General features: G+C 42.7%; 1 protein-coding gene across 1 annotated transcript; it reads left to right on the forward strand.

Annotated features, from left to right (window-relative positions):
• The first annotated feature begins 4933 nt into the window (after positions 1-4933).
• LOC141205552 (uncharacterized) lies at positions 4934-17757 on the forward strand. The gene is made up of 6 exons (XM_073664119.1): positions 4934-5087; positions 5217-5321; positions 5405-5528; positions 5612-5700; positions 5897-5987; positions 15493-17757. The coding sequence occupies exons 1-6, from the start codon at positions 5010-5012 to the stop codon at positions 17025-17027; spliced, it is 2022 nt and encodes a 673-aa protein (XP_073520220.1). The 5' UTR covers positions 4934-5009; the 3' UTR covers positions 17028-17757.
• The last annotated feature ends 6901 nt before the right edge of the window (positions 17758-24658 follow it).

The raw sequence follows: 24658 nt of genomic DNA on the forward strand, positions 1-24658 counted from the left end.
GCGTTATTCTTCGGGTCAGTACGTTTACAGGGATACTACACTTACTGTATATTTATCGGTCGACCATGACAGCACCACGAGAGAGGGAATCCGCCCACCAAGGACAGGAAACCTACAGGCTTAAAAGGGGGCGGCCCTCCCTCTCGCCTCAGCTTCCAAAAATACCTTAGAGTGGCCTTTCTTCATAGGGGATGAAATCAGATATTTCCAATTTGCGGCCTTGCCATTCGGTCTCGCTATAGCCCCTAGAATATTTACGAAGGTGATAGCGGAGGTGATGGCTCATGTATGGGAACATAATGTGTTAATTATCCCTTACTTAGATGATTTTTTGATCATTGGAGACTCAGCCTCTCAATGTGTCTCCCATCTTAAATTGGTCTCCTCTATTCTGGAAGGCCTGGGCTGGATCCTAAATCTGGAGAAATCCAGGGTAGTCCCTTCGAGAGTACAGCAGTTCCTAGGTATCATGCTAGACTCAGACCTCCAGATGTGTTTCCTTCCAGAAGCCAAAAAACAGAAGGTCATAAGGCTGGTGGAAGGAGCTCTTGCGAACCCGGTCATGTCCCTTAGGGCTGCAATGTCCTTACTTGATACCCTGATATCTTGTCTGCCGGGGGTAATGTGGGCACAATACCACTCCAGAGTTTTACAGTGGGACGTCCTACAGAATGAGGTCTCGTTACATGGGCACTTGGAAAGACTTATGTTCCTATCTCCCCGGTCTATTGACTCTCTACAGTGGTGGGTGAATTTAGAAAGCTTGTCTCGAGGAGTTCCCTGGGTGGTCAGAATATCTGAAATAATTACAACTGACGCAAGTCTACATGGATGGGGAGCTCACTTGGGGGATATGATTGCCCAGGGGTTCTGGTCGGATGCTGAGAGAGCTCTTTCCTCTAATACTAGGGAACTACTGGCAGTTGATAGGGCTGTTAATCATTTCTTACCATTCCTTCACAATAAGAACATTAGGATCCTGTCCGATAATAATATAGCAGTAGCTTATATTAACCATCAGGGGGGTACTCGTGCTGGATCGCTAATGAGAGTGGCGGATCATCTCTTTCAGATCTCGGAACACCATCTCCTCTCTTTAACAGCCCTCCACATCAAAGGGAAAGAAAATTCAAAGGCAGACTTCTTAAGCCGTCATTTTTTAAGGCAAGGCGAATGGGAACTAAAACAGGACATTTTTTCCCTATTAGTCCGGAAATGGAGTCTTCCGGTGGTGGATCTCTTCGCCACAAAGCAAAACCGGAAGACAAAGGTTTTTTGGTCCCTAGATCCGAGAGAAAGGCCCCTGACAGTAGACGCTCTCCAAATCCCTTGGAACTTCAGTCTGGCCTATGCCTTCCCACCGTTAAACCTTCTGCCTATGGTGCTAAGAAAGATCAGAGAGGACAAGGCAAGGGTCCTCTTGATCGCCCCCTTTTGGCCCAAAAGACCCTGGTTCTCATGCCTGAGGAACATGTCCATCTCGGACCCTTGGGTCCTGCCCGACGTTCCAGATCTCCTCAGCCAGGGTCCAGTGCTCCATCCGCGAGCTCCGGGCCTCCACTTGACGGCGTGGAATTTGAGAGGTCCCTGCTAGAACTAAAAGGTTTTTCCCAGAGTCTAGTATCTACTTTATTACGTAGTAGAAAGCCTGTCACTACCAAAATTTATGCAAAAGTTTGGAACAAGTTTTTATCTTTTTCTAAATCTTCAGTGGATAAGGGAGCGCCAATTGGGAAGATTTTAGAGTTCCTACAAAGGGGCTTCGTCTGACCTCACATTTGGGAGAAGGGTGCTCCAAGCCGTGGTCCCTCCCTAGAATCTTCATCTCTGCAATTCTCTCATGGTGCTGTCATGGTCGACCGATAAAGAGATTAGTTACTTACCGGTAACGGGATTTCTCGGAGACCATGACAGCACCCTTATATTCCCTCCCTTCACCCCTTTTTGGGAGCACTTCTTATCTGTTTTCATTCTTTATTCTCACACATTGATGTTGTAAGAAAATGTATATACTGTTTGTTTCATGATTATGTTGCTATGTCTACTAACCGGGCGGTCCTCTCAATGCTCTGTAATTCAAACTGAGGCGAGAAGGAGGGCCGCCCCCTTTTAAGCCTGTAGGTTTCCTGTCCTTGGTGGGCGGATTCCCTCTCTCGTGGTGCTGTCATGGTCTCCGAGAAATCCCGTTACCGGTAAGTAACTAATCTCTTTTTTTTATGTTTTGGCGCTTTTACACAATAAAACAATTTTATAGAAAAAATATTTTTTTTGCATTGCTTTATTCTGAGCGCTATAACTTTTTTATTTTTCGGCTGATGGAGCTGTATGGCGGCTTTTTTTTTGCGGAACAAGAAGATGTTTTCAGCGGTACCATTTTTATTTCCATTTTGCTTTTTGATCGCATTTTTTTCCACTTTTTGTTTGGCGATATGATGAAAAAGCATATTTTTTTGCTCCGTTTTTTATTTATTTTTATTACGGTGTGCACAGAAGGAGTTAATTAGTGTGACAGTTTTATAGATCGGGTTGTTTCGGACGCGGCGATACCAAATATGTGTACTTTTTTTGGTTTTGCATCAATATACGGATTTATTGGTTTAATATTTTTTATTTATTTTTAGTTATTTTGTGATTTTTTTTTAACCGTTTAAAAACATTTTTTTTTTACATTTTTACTTAGTCCCTGTATGAGACATTAATTTTTATTTTTCTGATCACTAATCTCATGTAATGTAATAGACATATATTACATTACATGAGATCTTTGCTGACTGCTTCACAGTCAGTGTGTTCTGCCAGGCTTCAGCTGCAGGCTGAGCCAGGCAGGACACCATATATGGCAGATCTGGAGGTGGTCATGTGACCTACAGCTGCCATAGCAACGCCAGGTCCTGGAAGGTATAAGGGGGCCGTCGGAGAGGTAAGTGGACGACCCCCTCTCCTCCTGCTGTCTTCTATATGCCGCGATCACTATAGATCGCGGCATATAGAAGACAGCAAAGGGTTAACATCACTGGGACCTGATCCAATCAGGTCCCGATGATGTTCCCTGTCAGAGCTAATGCTCTGCACCGGAATCGCAGCGCTTGCAGGACCCTGGGGGTCCTGAGCGCTGCGAGACCACCCACCGTTTTTAAACGTCGGCGCTGCACAGAGCCCAGAAAGCGCCGACGTTTATCTACAGTGGGCCGTCGCGAAGCGGTTAAATTGCTCAGATATTGGGTGTGATCACACAACCTTCAAAAGTCTACAGGGTCACAAAAGAAAAAAAAAAATAGCATTAACTGCTAAAGATTTCAGGAGACTCAAACTTGAAGCGACCAGGAAGATATTATCCTCTTGAGCTGTCATATTCCAGAACTGCCGCCTCTCTGGATGCCCAGAAGTACAAGGTGTTCGGTGCTCAGAGACAAGGCCGAGGCTGAATACCGAACACCACTGAACAAGACTCAAGAAAAAACTTGGCCAAGAAATATCTGAAGACAGATTTTTCAAAGGTTTTATGGACTGATGAGAGTGACTCTTGACAGACCAGATGGATGGGCCCGTGGCTGGATAAGTAATGGGCACAGACCTCGACTTCGACTCAGACATTAGCGAGGTGGAGATGGGCACTGCTATAGGCTGGTATTATTACAGGTGAGCTTGTTGGACCTTTTCTTTCCAGAACTTAACGTGGAAATAAATAAACCATTAACATATTTTATTGGCTGTACAAAGACTGTTGCGTTCTTTATATTATTAAATTACCGTATTTTTTGGACTATAAGACGCACTTTATTCCTCAAAAATTTTGGAGGAAAGTGGGGGGTGCGTCTTATAGTCCAACATACATAAATACTGTGGCTGTGTGTGGTGGGGGATGTGGGGGGAGCGACAGCGGCAGAGAAGCAGGGCACTGGATGCAGCAGCCGCCTGCTGTAGCCTACACTGTGCCCGCTACTAAAGAAAATGAATATTCACTGCTCCCCACGCCCATGGGCATGGGGAGTAGTGAATATTTATTTTCCTTAATAGCGGCACACTGTGCCTGCAGTGTGGCTCCTGGTATGTATGGCACCCTTCATCCCTATAAGTATGGTCCCCCTCATCCCTCTTCTTGGTATGTATGGTACCCTTCATCCCTGTATGTATAGCCTCCCCCCTCATCCTGGTATGCTTGGCACGCCCTGATCCCCATCACGCTGCACACAAAAAATAAACAATCACACTCCCCTCCTCTCTCCTCCAGCGCTGCATCCCGCTCTGCTGCCGACAGGATTCTCACTGTGTGAGCTGCACATGGCGTCCCTGACATGCGCCCTCACACAGTGATCTGCTGTGCCGAAATAGTCACTGCTCCCCACGCCAGGACTGTGTGCGTGGTGAGCAATGACCATTCATTCTCCTTAATAGCGGGCACACTGTAACTTCAGCGCATCTCCTGCTGCCGCTCTGCCATGCATGCCAGGATGGTGGATTGGGGTGCCATGCATACTAGGATGGTGGATTAGGGTGCTATGCTTACCAGGATTTTGGATTGGGGTGCTATGCATACCAGGATGGGGATAGGGGCCACTTATTACAGGAAGAAGGGGGCCATATATACCAGGATGGAGGATATTAACAGAATTGGGGGACATTACCCCTATAACAGTGTCAGCAGCAGACCCCTCCCACTTAACAGAGCATAATGACCACATTTTTTGCTTAATTTGTTTTTTTTTATCTTCCTCCTTTAAAACCTAGGTGCGTCTTATGGTCCAGTGCGTCTTATAGTCCGAAAAATACGGTATCTGACTTATTTTATAACTTCCGTAATCCCAACTGATAACACATAGGTATCTCTATCTGACCTCAACATGTATGAAGTGCTCTACCACATTATTGCTTTATACCAGCATCACAATGCTATTAATTTTTTTATTACACAGAATTTTATATATTTTACACCAACTCATCTTCAATTCACTCAGATTCCCACAATATGAGATACTAACAATTTATCTATATAATTTTCCTAGAGAAGAATGGATAGAGACAAAAAGAAGATGGCGGAGAGGATATTACACCTCACCCTAGAGATCCTCTTCCGGCTTACTGGAGAGGTGAGAGGTTCTGATGACGTCACATTACATCATTCTTATCTATGGGAATAACAGATGGACAGAACTGGAGAGGTGAGGACTCTGGAAATGTCTGGAGGGAGATTTATTAATGTGTCTCTCCATAACCAGAGATTAATCATGGGGCCTCCATCTCACCCCCTGATACATGAGGACATCAATGACCAGAAGATCCTAGAACTCACCTACAAGATGATTGAGCTGCTGACTGGAGAGGTGACACTGCTGGGAATGCTGGGACTTTATACAGTAATGCTATGAAGGGATCGAGGGGATGACGGTATCATTGTATGTGTCAGGTTCCTATAAGATGTCAGGATGTCGCCGTCTATTTCTCCATGGAGGAGTGGGAGTATTTAGAAAGACAAAAAGATCTGTACAAGGACGTCATGATGGAGGTTCCCCAGCCCCTCACATCTCCAGGTAATAGACAGGACTAAATACACACGGCCTATAATTATCTGTATGTAAAGAATGAATTCAGTCCCTGTATGTGTTTCCTCCAGATCGATCCAGTAAGAGGACAACACCAGAGAGATGTCCCCATCCTCTTCTTCCACAGGACTGTAAACAAGAAGATCCCAATGTTCCTCAGGTAGATACAGAGAAGATGTCATGAGATGTCTCCTATGATGTGTAGACGGCTGTAAAGGTCTTGTGCTCAGTCTTGTTTTATCCACCAGTATTATGTTTTATATTTGTGTAATGAGAACGGTGGAGATGACAAGATTAGAGCTGATCATAGAGGTGACTTCTCCATCTGTTTTTGACTTTTATAATATTTGTTTCAGGGTGAAGATCTGATCCATATTAATACTACAGAGACATATGTGAGGGGTGATGAGCGGTGTAAAGAGGAGATTCCTACATATGACTACCCAGGTGAGTAGTAACCACTGAATACAGAGAAGTCACAGATTCTTCTCAGTCACCGGCTGTGGCTGCTTTATCGGTGGTGTAGTCCGGCAATATCACAATCGTGTGATCACCATTTTGCCGCTCTACCACAACATTCTCCTCCATCCAAAAATGTTCACATTACTTTGTGTGATTGTGAAAGACATTTTCTGTAGAACTTACAACCTGGAGGATCCACCTACCCCCTGGGATTAAAAGACTCTGTCCGTTACCTGCCCAGATCTGTAAACTGCAAAGCCAAATGTCAGCATACGTAGAATGTGCTGACAAGTGAGAAAATCACTTGAAGAAAAATTATGATGGACCTCTTAGAGGAAGCGAAGGGTAATGATGATGTTGGCTTACTAGGTGCCTGATATCTTATTAGATGAATCCACCTTCTGTGCTGCTGAATGTTCTCATATGGTCCCTACAAGACCAGGTCCAGTCTTTCTGACCAAACTTCACTTTTATGAGATACAACATTAAATGTGCAGTGAGGGCCAAGTGTGAATTTCTGTATAATAACAACAGAGTTTCCCTTTATCCTGAGTTTTCAAACCAACTAACTTCAAACAGAATTGTGATATCCTATACAGAAAACATTACACCTGTGCCATGATATATCTCTAAGCTGTGCATGGCTGATGGGTGTAATATACATTTATTCACGCCTGCAGGAGATGTGTTGGCTCCAGCCCTGGTTTCATGGATTCACCCCACGTCATAAATTACATTGTTTTTGATCCCAAAGGAGTTCAGATTACTGCACAATCTCTCCTGAAATGGGGGCGCTAATACTTTCTCTACTCTTCTGGTCCGGACTCATAGTAGCTCCAATGGTCCACCATAAATTAATGCGTTTAGTGAGTTTAGAGTTGGAGCTCTCCTTACATATGTTATTGTTGGGGATGTAACATATCTTTTAATCTGTCTTTTTTTTACAGGTTCATTTTGTATGATAGTTTGATTGTGGTGGGATTGGCTTGACTCACTTATGTGTCTCTGTAACGCCCTGGTAGTCTTTCAAAGAAGGTCTCCATTGCCTCTTCCCAATGCCCGAGGTCTAAATTTAAGACCCCTCAGCTCTGCACTATTTTAAAAAGTTCTCCTTGAAAGTCTAATATTTCTTCTTGAAACTCATCTGACAGAAAATATTGTCCCTTACGATAGTTTAGATTCCCAAGAGCCCCCGAGCCCCATACTCTAATTACCCCAGAGAGGTTTCACCACAAGTTATTCATTTTTCTCTGATGAAGACTGTTGAGTTTGATCATTTCAGTAGATGTGTTATTGTCTATAGTCACAGTTTTTGACTTCAGTAGTTAGTGCCCAAAATTCTCTGATTTAATCTCTTCCTGCAGCCAGTTTTCTGTTCCTAATCAGGACCCATTTTTTAAATCTGACATGTGTCACTTTATCTGGTGATAGCTTTGGAATTCTTCACAAAGGATAATGGGAAACAAATGGACCTTATAAATTATTTTCCAACTTCTTTTGAACCCGACAATACCCTATATTCGTTTGTACACTACTGTCTGGGTACATAGCACGGATAAGGAGGGAAGGAGCGCCATTTAGCTATTTGAATGCAGATCTTGCTGGAATAGTTTGCAGACACAATGTATTGGGGGAACTGTTTATGATCACCTGGCAGCTCAAAACATGGCCACCACGAATAGGCTTGGCTCTATCTACTCCATTTTCCAGATCCCAGGGATTGCCTTTCTCATCACCCTTTAACCCCAAGAAGAATAGTCAGGTAGCCGGGTCATAACCAAGAGGGCAGAGAAAATACAAAATCAGAAGACACAAGAGTAGTCAGTAAACGGGCCGAGGTCACAACAGGAAACAAATACACAAGCCGAGAGCTGAGCACAGAGGACTGAACCAGAGGATAACAAGGCTGTATCTGGCAGCTCCGGCAATATTCTTCAAGCTTTAGTAGGGTGTGGTGCTTTCCAGTTGGCTGAAGCAGGGAGCAGATTACTCCAGCTGGACAGCACACGCACCCATACTGCCAGACTGGATGGTACTACAGGTCCCAGGCACCCTAATCTTAGTGGCTGGACAGAGCCTGTGCCACCCAGAGCTTTTGGTTCCGACATCTCCTCCATCATCAACACCACCTGCAGAATGAATAAGGCGGCGCCTGGTGACAGAAGGAGACATCGGGGGAGCAGATCCCAGAGGAGATGGGACACATCATTTATAGAATCCCTAATATAACAAAATGGCAGAAAACCAGAGCAGTGCAAATCCCCATAAAGTGTCTCCATTTTGGAAATTATAACCCTTAGTAAATTTATCTATAGGCGTAGTGATTATCTTGACTCCACAGGCACTTTCCGGAAATTGGCACGCAATGGATGTTGGAGAGTGAAAATTGCACTTTGGCCATTTTATTACCCAACACATAGTGCCCAGATTGTGCTTCAGGAGACACACACAGTAAATGAAGTGGGTACTTGTCACTATAGTAATGCCAAATACATGGATGCTTGTGACAACACCGCTTTTCTTCTTAATTATGCCAAACATGATTTCTGATTTCCAAGAGCAATATACCTTTTTATTTTTATGTTGACTTTTTTAACCTGTGTTCTTCTTTGGTTGATTAACACAGACTATTGTTTGAATAATACTGAATGTTAACACTTGAGTTGAGATGTACTGCAACTTGTTGTCTGCAAATCTTGCAAGATAGGGACATGGAGCAATACTGTTTGATAATATACTAATTTCATATTATACCAGCCCAGCGAATTGTTGATTTGTCGAGCAATGGAGGACAAACTATGCAAGTTGATTAAATGCTCAAACAATGAGTCATGAGCTTCTTCCACCTTCATCCCTAACCCTAACCCTTGACCTGTGAATGATGGTTGCAAAGACAATTGTGATCTATAAAAAGGGGGTCTCTGCCTCTATTCGGTGTCATTCTACAGCATGTCAGCTTAGGGGACTTCGGTCCCAGCTGGAGGAATACAGATCGGCTCCATTGACCATTGCTGAACCCTCAGAGACGTATTGAAGAATCCAGGTAGGAACAAACAGTTCACCTGGCCGCAGACCTCACTGCTCTCGGTTAGTTTCCTAAGCTTGTCGTTACCTCCTCTCTTTGGGGGCCAGCCAAAAGCGGGGGACCACTGGTGCCGGTAGTTGGCTCTGGAAGCCCCAAAATCGCAGCTGTTCTATCCCAGGCGTGCCAGCGGAAGGGTGAGGACTCTGTAATTTGCACCATCTTGGGTACTTGCTGGGACTGTTTTACCTGTTTATTGTTAGAACCCTCCTGTTTGTTTTTGTTTCTATCTTGTGTTTTGCGGTCACGTGACCATCTTCCTATATATTCCAGCTCCGCCCTTCTGGCTTTGCTGGACTTCAGTGTTGTTTTGACTGTCTCTCTAGCCAGGTGCTTTTGTGCCTATCTATCTCTAGTTTGCTTGGTCCTCTGGACCTCTAGTACTTTTGTCAGTTTATCTTTTGCTCTGCAACAACTTCTGTTAGGAGGTGTCCCATTTTTGTCCCAGTCCTTAGTTCTTTTAGGGACCCCTCCCTTTCTCTATAGGTCTCCGTTCAGACTAGCCGAGGACGAAGGCGGGTCTGTTCTCAAGGAACAGGTTGCCGCTACAATGTAGGGACTCAGCTTAGTCTTACTGTAGGGACAGCTCTCCCCTTCTTTCCCTAGTTTATGTTGCAGATCATAACAGTAAGTCCAGCCCAAACAAAAACCTTAAGGAAAGAAATCCGGGGATCAGTATGGTTTCTGTTCAAGATTTGGCTCAACGCCTGCAGGGATTGTCTCTGGAGTTGTCCGAGCTCCGGAAACACGGGAGTAGCTGTCCTGGGGCGCATTTTGTCGAACCCAAGGTAGGACTCCCTGATATTTTTTATGATAAACAACAAGATTTTTTTTCCTTTAAAAATGCTTGTTTATTATATTTTCGTTTGAGACCAAGGTCCTCTGGGAATGAATCACAGCGCATTTTGTTTATCATGTCACTTTTGCACAAGGAACCACAGGGGTGGGCCTTTTCTCTCCAACCTAATGATCCGTGTTTTAGGTCAGTGGAGGATTTTTTTTCTGCTATGGGGCTATTGTATGACGATCCTGATCGAGTCTCATCTGCTGAGACAGAACTGAGGCGTTTGAATCAGGGGTCAGGTGATGTTGAAAATTATTGTACACACTTCAGAAGGTGGTCCTCAGAAGTGAAATGGAATGATTCGGTGTTAAAATGTTTTTTTCTTCCTGGTCTAAGTGAAAGGGTTAAGGATCTGCTGATTGCATTTCCCGCACCTGAAACCTTGGAGGAAGCCATGCAATTAGCTATACGTGTGGACAGGAGACTGCGTGCCAGGGTTGATGATGAAAAAATTCCTGCAATGGCAGCTCCTAGTCCCCAGAGGGTCTGCTCGGACGGCGGAGAACCGATGGAGTTTGGGGTGATGTCACTTCGCTCTCAGGAAAGAGACCGCAGGTTTTCCAAGGGATTGTGTTTTTATTGTGGTAAAACTGACCATTTAATTAAGAACTGTGAGCTTTGTTTAAGTAAAGAAAAAAAAAAGGTCAGTTACGCCCGTATTGCTTGTTTGAGCTCTAAGGGAGTATTTCTTTCAGGGAGTACCTCATTGCAGGAAGATTTGATTGAATTTCAGGTATTTGTGGATTGTGGTTCAACACTTAATGTGATTGATAAGGGTTTTTTGGAAAAACTTAAATTGGAATCCAAACCTTTGTCATCACCTATTTCTGTGATTGCAATTGATAACACTCCTTCGAAACGTATTACTCGCAAGGTTGCTGCATTTCCCCTCACTATCAATGGCATTCACCAAGAAAATTTGGATTTGGTGGTATTAAATAATTTACCCTCTCCAGTCGTTTTAGGTTTGCCTTGGTTAAAACTGCACAATCCTTTACTGGACTGGTCTACTAATGAGATTAAGTCTTGGAGTCCTAAGTGCTATGATAAGTGTAATGGTCGCATTGCGGTTGTGGAAAAAGGGGAATTACCTGTACCTATTCAGGATTTTTGGAAGTTTTTTTCAGAGGAGGAGTCGCAAGTTTTACCTCCTCATAGGGACTATGATTGCACCATTGAGTTTGTTCCTGGAGCTACTCTTCCCAAGAGTCTCTTATTTAATCTGACTATCCCTGAAAGAAAGGCCTTGGAGGAATACATACAGACGAGCTTGGCTGCTGGTCATATTAGACCTTCTAAGTCGCCTGGTGCCGTTGGATTTTTCTTTTTGCTAAAAAAAAGGACGGCGGTTTACGTCCATGTCTGGACTTTCGTGAAATTAATAAGATTACCGTACGCAATTCCTACCCATTGCCGTTAATTCCTGACTTGTTTAACCAGTTAGTGGGGGCCAAGTGGTTCTCTAAAATTGATCTCCGGGGGGCATACAATTTGTTACGAATGAAGGAGGGTGATGAATGGAAAACTGATTTTAACACTCCGGTAGGTCATTTTGAGAATCTGGTGATGCCTTTTGGTCTTACCAATGCACCCGCGTTTTTTCAGAACCTTATTAATGACATCCTGAGACCTTTGATTGGTAAGAATGTGGTTGTGTATTTGGATGACATTCTGATTTATTCACCAGATCTGGAGTCTCATTGGCAGAGTGTACGTGAAGTTTTGCAGTTATTGAGTGATAATTCACTCTTTGCTAAGCTGGAGAAATGTGAGTTTGCTGTGCAGAGAATTAGTTTTTTGGGCTACATTATCTCCAGCGAGGGCTTTGAGATGGACCCGGTGAAGGTTCAGGCTGTGCAGAATTGGCCTAGACCTATTGGTTTGAAACCAATACAGAGATTTTTGGGTTTCGCCAATTATTACAGGAAATTCATTAAGAATTTTTCTATAATTGTTAAGCCGCTGACCGATCTCACCAGGAAAGGTGCGAATACGGTCCAGTGGACTACTGAGGCCATTGAAGCTTTTGTGTATCTCAAGGAGAGGTTCAGTTCTGCCCCTATCCTTATGCAGCCTGATGAGACCAAGCCTTTTTTGGTCGAGGTGGAGGCTTCTTCGGTGGGGCTCGGTGCAGTTTTGTCGCAGGAGAACAAGGATGGAGTACATCCCTGTGCTTTTTTTTTGAAAAAAATTTCAGAGACCGAACTTAATTACGATGTTGGTAATCAGGAATTGCTGGCTATTAAATTCGCGTTTGAACATTGGTGTCATTTCTTGGAAGGTGCTAGATTTCCTATTCAGGTTTTCACAGATCATAAGAATTTGATCTATCTGGATGCTGCCAAACGCTTGAATGCCCGTCAAGCTAGGTGGGCACTTTTTTTTTCTCGGTTTAATTTTTCTGTTACCTATATCCCTGGTACTAAGAATGTTAAAGGTGATGCTTTTCTCCCATGGTTGGTACCGAGGAGGAGGAGAGCATTTTACAGGAAGGAGTTGTGGTAGCAGCATTGGACTCCGTTTTGGAAGATGGGATTCTGAAAGCCCAAGAGGATGCCCTATCTAACACTCCTCATGGGAGGTTGTTTGTGCCTAGAACCTTTAGGAGAGAGTTGTTTGTGGAGTATTATGAGTCTCGGTTGGCAGGTCATCCAGGAATTTCTGAGACTAAGAGACTTATCAGTCGCAGGTTTTGGTGGCCTGGGTGGCAGAAGGAAGTCATCAAGTGGGTACGTCAATGTACGGTGTGTGCTGGGTCAAAGACTTCACATACCCCTGCTGCGGGGTTGCTTTGCCCTCTGGTGGTTCCTAGTGCGCCTTGGACGCATCTGGCAATGGATTTTATTACTGACCTTCCTGTGTCCGAGGGTTTCACTGTCATCTGGGTGGTCGTGGACCGTTTTAGCAAGATGTGTCATTTGGTTCCATTCATTAAGCTACCCTGCGCTAAGACACTCGCTAAGGCGTTTGTTAAGGAAATTGTCAGGCTCCATGGCGTTCCCACTGACATTGTTTCTGATAGGGAACCTCAGTTTGTGGCTCGCTTTTGGCGTGCTTTTTGTGACAGGTTGGGAGTCCATTTGTCATTTTCGTCTGGTTATCATCCTGAGTCTAATGGACAGACTGAAAGAAAGAACCAGGATGTTGAACAGTTTTTGCGTTGTTTTATGGCGGACAATCAAGAGGGGTGGTCTGAGTTTCTGCCACTCTCAGAATTTGCTCTTAACAACCATACATCCTCCTCTGCTGGGTGTTCTCCTTTTTTTTGTTGTACTGGGAGACATCCGTCTTTTGGTTCGTTCTCCAAATTGGGGTCGGCGGTGCCGGAGGAGGAGAATTTTTCCGGTGATTTGGAGAGAGTTTGGACTAATGTACGTTGTAACCTTCAAGAGGCTAACAAAAAGTCCAAGAAGTATTTTAACAGGAAACGTAAAGAGGTTTTGTTTACTGTGGGTGACATGGTTTGGTTGTCCTCAAAGAATCTGCGTTTGAGGATTCCCTCTAAAAAATTGGGTCCGAAGTTTGTGGGGCCATTTAAGGTGCTTCAGGTGGTTAACCAGTCTGCTGTTAGGTTGGAGGTTCCCACCTCCTGGAAGATTAATCCTGTGTTTCATGTTTCCTTGTTGAAAAAGGCTGATGTATCGGATAGGGAGGCCACTGTCAGAGTTCCTCCGGTGGTGGAAGACGGCGAATATGAAATTTCTCGTATCCTGAATTCCAGAGGGCATAGAGGGAGATTGCAGTATCTCGTCGCTTGGAAAGGTTTCGGTCCTGAGGATAACTCCTGGGTAAAGGCAGATGATGTCTCTGCCCCTAGACTTGTCAGAGCTTTCCACAGGAGATTTCCGGATAGGCCTGGAGGATCTGGAGGATCCTCATAAAAGAGGGGGGTACTGTTAGAACCCTCCTGTTTGTTTTTGTTTCTATCTTGTGTTTTGCGGTCACTTGACCATCTTCCTATATATTCCAGCTCCGCCCTTCTGGCTTTGCTGGACTTCAGTGTTGTTTTGACTGTCTCTCTAGCCAGGTGCTTTTGTGCCTATCTATCTCTAGTTTGTTTGGTCCTCTGGGACCTCTAGTACTTTTGTCAGTTTATCTTTTGCTCTGCAACAACTTCTGTTAGGAGGTGTCCCATTTTTGTCCCAGTCCTTAGTTCTTTAAGGGACCCCTCCCTTTCTCTATAGGTCTCCGTTCAGACTAGCCGAGGACGAAGGCGGGTCTGTTCTCAAGGAACAGATTGCCCGCTACAACGTAAGGACTCAGCTTAGTCTTAATGTAGGGACCGCTCTCCCCTTCTTTCCCTAGTTTATGTTGCAGATCATAACATTTATTGTCCGCTTTGTGGTTCAATAAACTATTACCACACTGTTTTACCTGCACCCTGTGTTGTCTGAGTAGTATTACGCCCACGGAAGACCCGGTGTCTTCACAATGTTAAATATGGTTTGGGCACACTGCAAGGCTCAGAAGCGAAGGGAAGATTTGACTTTGGGAGAGCGGATTTTGCTGGATTGGTTTATGGATGAGTAGAAGTTTTTATTGGTATCATTTTTGCCTACATAATAATTTTTGATGGCTTCTTATTCCATATTTTGGAGGCAGAATGAAAAAACAGTTGAACACCACGTTATACTGGTTCATCCTATGAGGTTTTCTATTATACTGTGACTGTCATTCTATCAATAACTTGCCATTTCTACAGACACTTTAAGTAGAAATGTTCAAAAATTACATTTCAAGGATATTTTATTCAAAAATAATTGTTTCTTATTGTTAACAAACAAAGTAGCACTCTGTAATGCTAAGTATGTAAATATGAAGTATGAAATATGACTAGCATTACTGCTGTAGAAAATAGAAATAAATGAGAAATTGTAGCACATAAATTGGCCAATTCATGTGTACCTGACAGCTGCGGTAAGGTGTTTCTTGATGTCAGGACCCTACCAATGTGAATACCTCTCTAAGGGACATCCGTCTGCTTATGTGTGGGAAAGTAAGATTTTCTACAGCAGTAATGCTATTCATATTTCATATGTCATATTTACATACTTAGCGTTACAGAGTGCTACTTTGTTTGTTAATTGTATATGGAGGTAGCTTCTCCTAGTAAGCACCTGTTCACACCTATTTCTTGTATTGGAAGTGCCGTTAGAAACAGAAAAAACTATGTTTAAGCTTTGACTGAGCACTCTACCTCTATGCCGCAGGTGGTTTTAATTGCAGTAGGATCTTGCTTTCCCACACATAAGCAGACGGATGTCCCTTAGAGAGGTATTCACATTGGTAGGATCCTGACATCGAGAAACGCCTTACCGCGCCTGTCAGGTACACATGAATTGGCCAATTTATGCGCTAAGATTTCTCATTTATTTTTATTTTCTACAGCAGTAATGCTACTCATATTTCATACTTCATATTTACATACTTAGCGTTACAAAGCTCTACTTTGTTTGTTAATTGTATATGGAGGTATCTTCTCCTAGTAAGCAACTGTTCACACCTATTTCTTGTATTGGAAGTGCCGTCAGTTTTTTCTGTTTCTATGTTTTTATTCTTGGCAGATGACTGTACCAGGAGATCAGAGGGACAGCTGACATCTTCAATTTTTAAATCAGATGATCTTCAGATTCCACGGGATACAATTGAAGTGAATGCCATTACTCCAGATATACCATCATCCCTTCACAGCAAAGATCTATCATCTAATCCTATGAAACAGATCCTGTCTTCTGATTCATTACCGACTACTAAGGAAAATCAAAATAAAAAAATAAGCATTACAAAACGTACTGCTCCTAACGCAAAGAAGTCATTTTCATGTTCAGAAAATAGGAACAGTTTTATCCTTGAAAAGTCTATTCTTAAGCATCAAAAATTACACACAGCTTACAACAGATTTTTTTGTTCCAAATGTGGGAGATGTTTTAACCAGAAATCAGACTTTGTCAAGCACCAGAGAATTCACACAGGGGAGAAGCCTTTTTCATGTTCAGAATGTGGGAAATGTTTTAACCAGAAAGTGCATCTTGATCGCCACCAGAGAACCCACACAGGGAAGAAGCCTTTTTCATGTTCAGAATGTGGGAAATGTTTTAACCGGAAATCAGACTTTGTCAGGCACCAGAGAATTCACACAGGGGAGAAGCCTTTTTCATGTTCAGAATGTGGGAAATGTTTTAACCAGAAATCAGACTTTGTCAGGCACCAGAGAATTCACACAGGGGAGAAGCCTTTTTCATGTTCAGAATGTGGGAAATGTTTTAACCAGAAATCAGACTTTGTCAGGCACCAGAGAATTCACACAGGGGAGAAGCCTTTTTCATGTTCAGAATGTGGGAAATGTTTTAACCAGAAATCAGACTTTGTCAAGCACCAGAGAAATCACACAGGGGAGAAGCCTTTTTCATGTTCAGAATGTGGGAAATGTTTTAACCAGAAATCAGACTTTGTCAAGCACCAGAGAAATCACACAGGGGAGAAGCCTTTTTCATGCTCAGAATGTGGGAAATGTTTTAACCAGAAATCAGACTTTGTCAAGCACCAGAGAATTCACACAGGGGAGAAGCCTTTTTCCTGTTCAGAATGTGGGAAATGTTTTAACCGGAAAGACTATCTTGATGGCCACCAGAGAATCCACACAGGGGAGAAGCCTTTTTCCTGCTCAGAATGTGGGAAATATTTTAACCATAGATGGATTTTTGTTGTACACCAAAGAACTCACACAGGGGAGAAACCTTTTTCATGTTCAGAATGTGGGAAATGTTTTAACCATAAATCAGATTTGATTAGGCACCAGAGAACCCACACAGGGAAGAAGCCTTTTTCCTGTTCAGAATGTGAAAAATGTTTTAGTTGGAAAGCACATCTTTATAACCACCAGAGAACTCACACAGGGGAGAAGCCTTTTTCATGTTCAGAATGTGGAAAATGTTTTACCCAGAAATCAGTTCTTGTTAGACACCAGAGAATTCACACAGGGGAGAAGCCATTTTCATGTTCAGAATGTGGGAAATGTTTTAACCAAAAATCAGATTTGATTAAGCACCAGGGAACCCACACAGGGGAGAAGCCTTTTTCCTGTTCTTTATATTTTTAATCCAAAAAAATTTCATTGAGCTTTTTTTCATTAGTTTTTTTTGATAAAACAAGAAACCAGTACGTACAATAATAAAATAACATACCATAGGGATGACATACATGCATCTCTCCTATATATCCTTTCAGGTGGCCCATTACCGTCTGATAACTTTCAGTTACTATATCTTACAATTAACATTCCACATTCTTGAAATCTCTTATATAGCCATAATATTGTAATAAACATTATAATCCTATACACATATAGGTGTGCTATATTACCCATACCACATGTTAAGGAATTCCAATGAAACATTAGACCTCGCCAATACCCCCATTACCACCCATAAATCAAATAGTCTCTCCAACAATAACCCTCTTGATGGCATTCTAGGTGTATCCAACCATAATCCGATAATATTATTTATCTTATTTTTGAGTTCACTCATTTCTGGAGGTGAGGGAGTAATCCATTTGGATGCTATATGTTTCCTAGCTTGAAATAAAATACGTGAAATCCCTATTGAAATTGGGTCAAATTCCATATCATCTTCTAATATACCTAATAGGCATTTTTTGGGTCTGGTTGAATATCTATTTTATATACCCTCTTTATAATAGACAAAAAACTCCTTTCCAGTATTTACCTAACTCCCGGCATTCCCATAGTGTATGTAATATTTGAGGTCTACCTATGATGTCAATTACAGGCCTCTCTCATCTTTTTAAATGGGAGAACTTGCACAATTCGTGGCTGATTATCGTATTTTTCGGACCATAAGACGCACTTTTTTCCCCCCAATATTTGGGAGGAAAATGGGGGGTACGTCTTATGGTCCGAACCTTACCTGCGGTGGTGGTAAAGTGGGATCGCAGGGCCCTCCAGGAACGCGGCGGTGGCATCGTCGTCAGCGGCAGCAGAGATGAGCGGCTGGGGCAAGCAACTGTGCCTGGCTGGTACTGGGGCTGGCGCCGGTGTCGGGCTGTGAGCGGTGTGCGGCCTGAGAAGATTTTTGATGTGCGTGGCCAACTTCCTAGAGCTGTGATCTACAGGAAAATGGCCACCGGAGCTACCGGTCCGCGCATGCGGCGGCTCGGGCAGCCATTTTCCTGTAGATCACAGCTCTAGGAAGTTGGCCGCGCACACCGGAAACCTGCTCAGGCCGCACGCCGCTCACAGCCCGGCGCCAGCCCCAGTACCAGCCAGGCACAGTTGCTGGCTCCAGCCGCTCACCTCTACTGCCGCTGACGACGCCACCGCCGCTACTTCCACCGCGTTCCTGGAGGGCCCTGCGATCCCACTTTACCACCACCGCAGGTAACGTTCGGACCATAAGACGCACCCCCCATTTTCCTCCCAAATATTGGGGGAAAAAAGTGCGTCTTATGGTCCGAAAAAAAAAAGGTAATCAGCCACGAATTGTGCAAGTTCTCCCACTTAAAAAGATGAGAGAGGCCTGTAATTGACATCATAGGTAGACCTCAAATATGAGAGACAAAATGAGGGAACAAATACTGAAAATCACATTGTCTGATTTGGAAAGAAATTTTTTTCAAATTTGGGTGGAAAATAAGTGTTTGCTCAATTACAAAAGTTCATCTCCATACTTTGTTATATATCCTTTGTTGGCAATGCCAGAGGTCAAACGTTTTCTGTAAGTCTTCACAATTTTGGCACACACTGTTGATAGTATGTTGGCCCATTCCTCCATGCAGATCTTCTCTAGAGCAGTGATGTTTGTGGCTGTCGCTGGGCAACAAGGACTTTCAACTCCCTCCAAAGCTTTTTATAAGGTTTAGATCTGGAGACTGGCTAGGCCACTCCAGGACCTTGAAATGCTTCTTACGAAGCCACTCCTTCGTTGCCCTGGCGGTGTGCTTGGAATTATTGTCATGCTGAAAGACCCAGCCCCGTTTCATCTTCAATGCCCTTGCTAATGGAAGGAGGTTTGGACTCAAAATCTCACGATACATGGCCCCATTCATTCTTTCATGTACACGGCCCCAAAGCATGATGTTGCCACCCCCGTGCTCACAGTAGGTATGGTATTCTTTGGATGCAACTCAGCATTCTTTCTCCTCCAAATACGACAAGTTGTGTTTCTACCAAACAGTTCTACTTTGGTTACATCTGACTATATGACATTCTCCCAATACTCTTCTGAATCATCCAAATGTTCTCTAGCAAACTTCAAACGGGCCCGGACATGTAATGACTTAAGCAGGGGGACACGTCTGGCACTGCAGGATCTGAGTCCCTGGCAGCTTAGTGTGTTACTTATGGTAGCCTGTGTAACGTTGGTCCCAGCTCTCTGCAGGTCATTCACTAAGTCCCCCCATGTGGTTCTGGGATTTTTGTTCACCATTCTTGAGATCATTTTGATCCCACGGGGTGAGATCTTGTGTGGAGCCCCCGATCGAGGGAGATTATCAGTGGTCTTGTATGTCTTCCATTTTCTAATTATCGCTCCCACAGTTGATTTCTTCACACCAAGCTTCTTGCCTATTGCAGATTCAGTCTTCCCAGCCTGGTGCAGGGCTACAATTTTGTTTCTGGTGTCCTTCAACAGCTCTTTAGTCTTCACCATAGTGGAGTTTCGAGTGTGACTGTGGACAGGTGTCTTTTAAACTGATAACAGGTTCAAATAGGTGCCAGTACAACAGGTAATGAGTGGAGGACAGAGGAGTCTCTTAAAGAAGAAGTTACAGGTCTGTGAGCCAGAAATCTTGCTTGTTTGTAATTGACCAAATACTTATTTTCCACCAAAATTTTAAAAAAATTTCTTTCCAAATCAGACAATATAATTTTCAAGATTTGTTTTCTCATTTTGTCTCTCATAGTTGAGGTCTACCGATGATGTAAATTACAGGCCTCTCTCATCTTTTTAAGTGGGAGACCTTGCACAATTGGTGGCTGACTAAATACTTTTTTTCCCCACTGTATATTAGTGCATTAGGAATCGCCAAAACACCAGATTCCTTGTGTCACTTTATAGTTATTCAAATTTTATCCTAGCCGATTTCTTTTTCCATATAAGAGAACGAAACTTGGTATGAATTTTCTGAAAATGGGAGTTATGGATCCAAATAGGGGCATTATGCAGAATGTATAAGAGTTGGGGCATCAATATAATTTTTAATAAGTTCCTCTCTTCCTACAGCCGATAATGGTAATCTCCACCACACATCTATTTTCTTTTTATAGTTTTCCAGAAGATATAGATTCAGTACAATGTAATCCTGAGATCTTTTTGTTATACTTATACCAAGGTATTAGAATTTCTCAACTGTTTGTATTCGTGTATGTTCTAATATGCTCGAATTAGGGATATCCTCACATGGTGGAATAACCGACTTATCCCAATTAATGGACAGGCCTGACCATTCACCAAACTCTCCAATAATGTTCAGAATAGGATCAATAGAGTTCTGGATATCACCTACTGTACATATATAACGGTTTGTGTATTATACAATCACTGTATTTTATGTAGTGTGGGCACCCGCTTCTGCAGTGCCACCATGTAACCAATTGTTTGTGAAATAAAGGTTTTTGACCAAACTCATGTTTGATGTTTCTGCTTTGGGTTCCTGATTATTCCCAAATGGTCTGCCATTCATATCCTAGTGTAGATATGTCACCATCTTATTGGTACTAGACAATTGTTTGATACGTAGATCCTTTCCTTTGGTTTAATATATATTATTTGCTTCGTTCAATTTTTGTTGTGTTAACCCCTTTACTCCCGAACGTGATTTGCACGTTAATGACCAGGCCAATTTTTACAATTCTGACCACTGTCACTTTATGATGTAATAACTCTGGAATGCTTCAACGGATCTCACTGATTCTGAGATTATTTTTTTGTGACATATTGCACTTCATGATAGTGTTAAAATTTCTTCGATGAGACTTGCGGTACTTTGTGAAAAAATCTGAAATTTGGCGAAATTTGAATTTTTATGCCCTTAAATCAGATAGAGATGTCACACAAAATAGTTAATAAATAACATTTCCCACATGTCTACTTTACATCAGCACAATTTTTGAACCAAAATTTTTTTTTGTTAAGAAGTTATAAGGGTTAAAAGTTGACCAGCGATTTCTCATTTTTCCAACATAATTTAAAAAAAACTTTTTTTAGGGACCACATGACATTTGAAGTGACTTTGAGGAGCCTTTGTGACCGAAAATACCCAGAAGTGACACCTTTCAGGTGCTTCACAGGACGTTTTGGAATGTGGAAGAAAACCATGAACATTTAACTTTTTTTCACAAAAATGTTACTTTAGAAAAAACATTTTTTTATTTTTGCACTAAGTATCGTGGGTGCTCGAGTGACATGCTCGAGTCCCTGCCCCGCATGTTTCACGGTTGTTAAACACCCAAAAAAAACATGCGGGGATTGCTCGTGTATGGCTGGCATCCCACATGCGGGGTGGAGACTTGAGTATGTCACCCGAGCACCCACGATACTCGGAGCAAACCCAAGCACCCGATGCAAACTCAAGTAGCGAACACTTGCGCTCAACACTAGTCGCCATATCCTCATCATTTTTTTTCTTTACTTTTGAAAAAATACCAACCCTAACACAACCCTAACCTTAACACAACCTCAATCCTAACCCCAACCCTAACCCTACCCCAAGGGATCCATTCACTATAAAGAGGCAGCAGAGTTACTCTGAACTCTATCTGGCCTCTGTTTAGCAGTGTCCTTTGTTTCAGAGGTTCAGAAAACTGTGGCTAACGGCACTTTTATGCACATCTAATTAAAAGACAGACACCGTGTGATCACAGGCCAGACTGCATCCACGGTGCCTCCATCTGACTCATTACAGGGAGTCTTCCGCCGGGGGTTCCATCTGAATCACGTATTTCAGAGATTTACAAAGAAACCCCGGTGTAAGCCCTCAGTGCAGAACGCAGGATAAATGTGAGCCAAGCCTTACTTTGATCTTTGGTAGGCAGAATGAACAAATCAGCAGCAGGTGAAGAATTAATTTTATTCATTTTTTTATGTCGTTCCTCATGTGGTATAAGTGATTAGACTACTTTATTCTTTGGGTCGGTGCGATTACAATGATACCAGATTTATAATCGGGTTTTTATGTTTGGCTGCTGTCACACACTAAAATACACTTATTTTTGCAAAGACTAGTTTTTGCATCACCATATTTTGATAGCTATAATTTTTCCATATTTCGACCGACAAAGTCATGTAAAGGTTTGTTTTTTGCAGGACAACGTGACGTTTTTATTGGTGCCATTTTCGGGCACGTGACTGTTTGATCACTTTCTATTGAAATTTTTGGGAGGCAGAATAAACAAAAAACCAACAGTTCAGGAATAGCTTTTTTTATACTGTTCCGCATGTAGGGTAGCACCACTGAATTTAAATTCTTGGTGATATTGGACGTTTTTTGATATATGAATTATTTCTGTCGTTACAGAGTGTCCAAGTAAAAAATGTTTGATTAAATTCAAATGGATCTTAAAGCCAGAGAACTGGTCTGGCAATCTAAGGCTATAGAAATTTTTAAAAAAGGTAGTACATGTGGTTTTAGTGACACCTCCACCTCAAAGAAACCATACGTCAATACAAAAATCTATTATTCAAGAAAACCAAACTTTGGTGGACCAAAACTTCACTTGAGAATTATCTAGATCAAAAAATAATTCCTAGGAGTCTGAGAATCCAGCTTTTTTCCACTTTTGAACTTGAAGATGAAACCCTTGTTAGTAAATGGATCACAGTAGCAACTACATGTTCCATTTTGTTCATTAAGGTCATAGTGGACAAAAATACCTCCCTATTGGTGGAAATAGATAATGAGATTGAAAAAAATAGAAAAAGTCATGCATAAAGATATGTCAATTGAGAATCTTGAAAAATGGCATAAAGATATTGAGAAGGACTTGGAAAAATGGGAACATAATATAAGTCAAGGCAAATTGAAAAAATGCGCCAGAGATCAGGTGGATTATGAATCCAATAAAGTATACAGATGGCAATTCAAGAAATTGTATAGAAAAACACCCTAGACGCGAAGTATATCCTCAAATTCACATCAACAGCAGAAAGCACATCATCCAATAGGGACCAGGATGGACCGGATGGTGCCAGTTATAGTGGTCAGAAAACGAGATATTTTGATAAGAAAAATAAATTTGGAGCACCTACTCATGGAGGAGGTAGAAACCAAAGGAATGATAAACTTAAGGTGATTAATCTCTTGACCTATATTCTCACTGAGGCACAAATAAATGTGTTAGAAAAATGATTAACCTTTTCTCCATCTCAACCCTTAGACCCATTTATAGCAATCAAAGATGTTCATTTGTTCGCCAGAAAACTTATATTGAAAAAACGTCATCCTAAAACCAACAATGAAGAAATTTTCACCACTAAAAAAAGAAATTGAGGCTTCACGTATCTTGGAATCACTAGCAGAAGAAAATACGACTATTGCAGCAGAGGTAAGTACTTTCCCCATACAACTTTTCAAAAAATCCAAAAAATTTTCGGCTCTAAATTTAAGTCCAGCAGTAGACATTTTCACCAAACTTGTATCAGCAGAAATTGAGCAACTTAACACTAAAAAACGTACTCAAATTTGAGCAATGCAGACAGAACAACATTAAAAGAAATGCAAGATTGGAAAGATGTTGTATTTAAGGGGGCAGATAAAGGTGGTAACTTCGTTATCTGGCCTAATACTGTGCATGAAGAACAGGCATATAAATTGTTGAATGATACCAACTGTTACAGGAAATTACCAGCTAAACCTATGTCGGCCTTTCAGATGGAATTGATCAACATTCTAGAGAGAGCTCACCAAGAAGGAACGATCCCGAAAAAAATGGTCGATGTGATCAAAGAACTAAATCCCAGATTGCCAACTCTATATCTAATTCCAAAAATTCATAAGGATCCAATGGATCCCCCTGGAAGACCCATTGTCGCGGGCAGTGGAGGCCTTTGTGAGGTAATTGGGCAAACCATTGACTATTTTTTAAAACCTTTGGTAACCATTTTACGCTTTACGGAGATCAGACAACATGCATCTGACGCGCCCCTGGGCCTGTGTCGCGCTGCGCTGCGCATGCGGGAGCTTACCCGGAGCCGGATCTGTGGAGGGTTGTAGTCTCGTGGCGGTGACCCGGTCCGTGCCCAGGGAGTCAAACTAGACGGCAGTCCATTAGTAGTAAATGGTTGATGACTACGCCACCCGTTGAGTGCAGCCAGGGGGCTGCTGCTGCAGGGCAGACCGCTGAGGCCGATGGTGGGATTGTGCAGCGTGATAGTATAACCCCCAACGGGAGGGGTATGGCCTCAGGGCAGCCGACGTGGATGATGGGGGTAGCAGGAACCACTCAGAGACGGTGCGGTGTAGTTCAGGGTCTTTACTGGTAACAACAAAAGACCCTCCCGGAGTACTTGCTAGCGGATGGGGCCTGGTCAGTCCTTGAGCAGATGGGATCTCCCCTGGCCAGGCGTAGTTGTAGGCCTCCCAAACTGACTGTACTCTTCTGGCTACCTTGCTAGGAGCTGATGTAAGTAGCCCACGTCCCTGAGTGTACCGTGTGGTGCTCACCCGTATGGCCGGTGACTCGGGGCCTTCTAATGGCTTCCGCTCCACGATGGC

This window comes from Phyllobates terribilis, unplaced genomic scaffold, assembly GCF_046119375.1.
Source record: "Phyllobates terribilis strain yellow unplaced genomic scaffold, ASM4611937v1 Scaffold_140__1_contigs__length_4765195, whole genome shotgun sequence".
Classification (NCBI taxonomy): Eukaryota; Metazoa; Chordata; class Amphibia; order Anura; family Dendrobatidae; genus Phyllobates; species Phyllobates terribilis.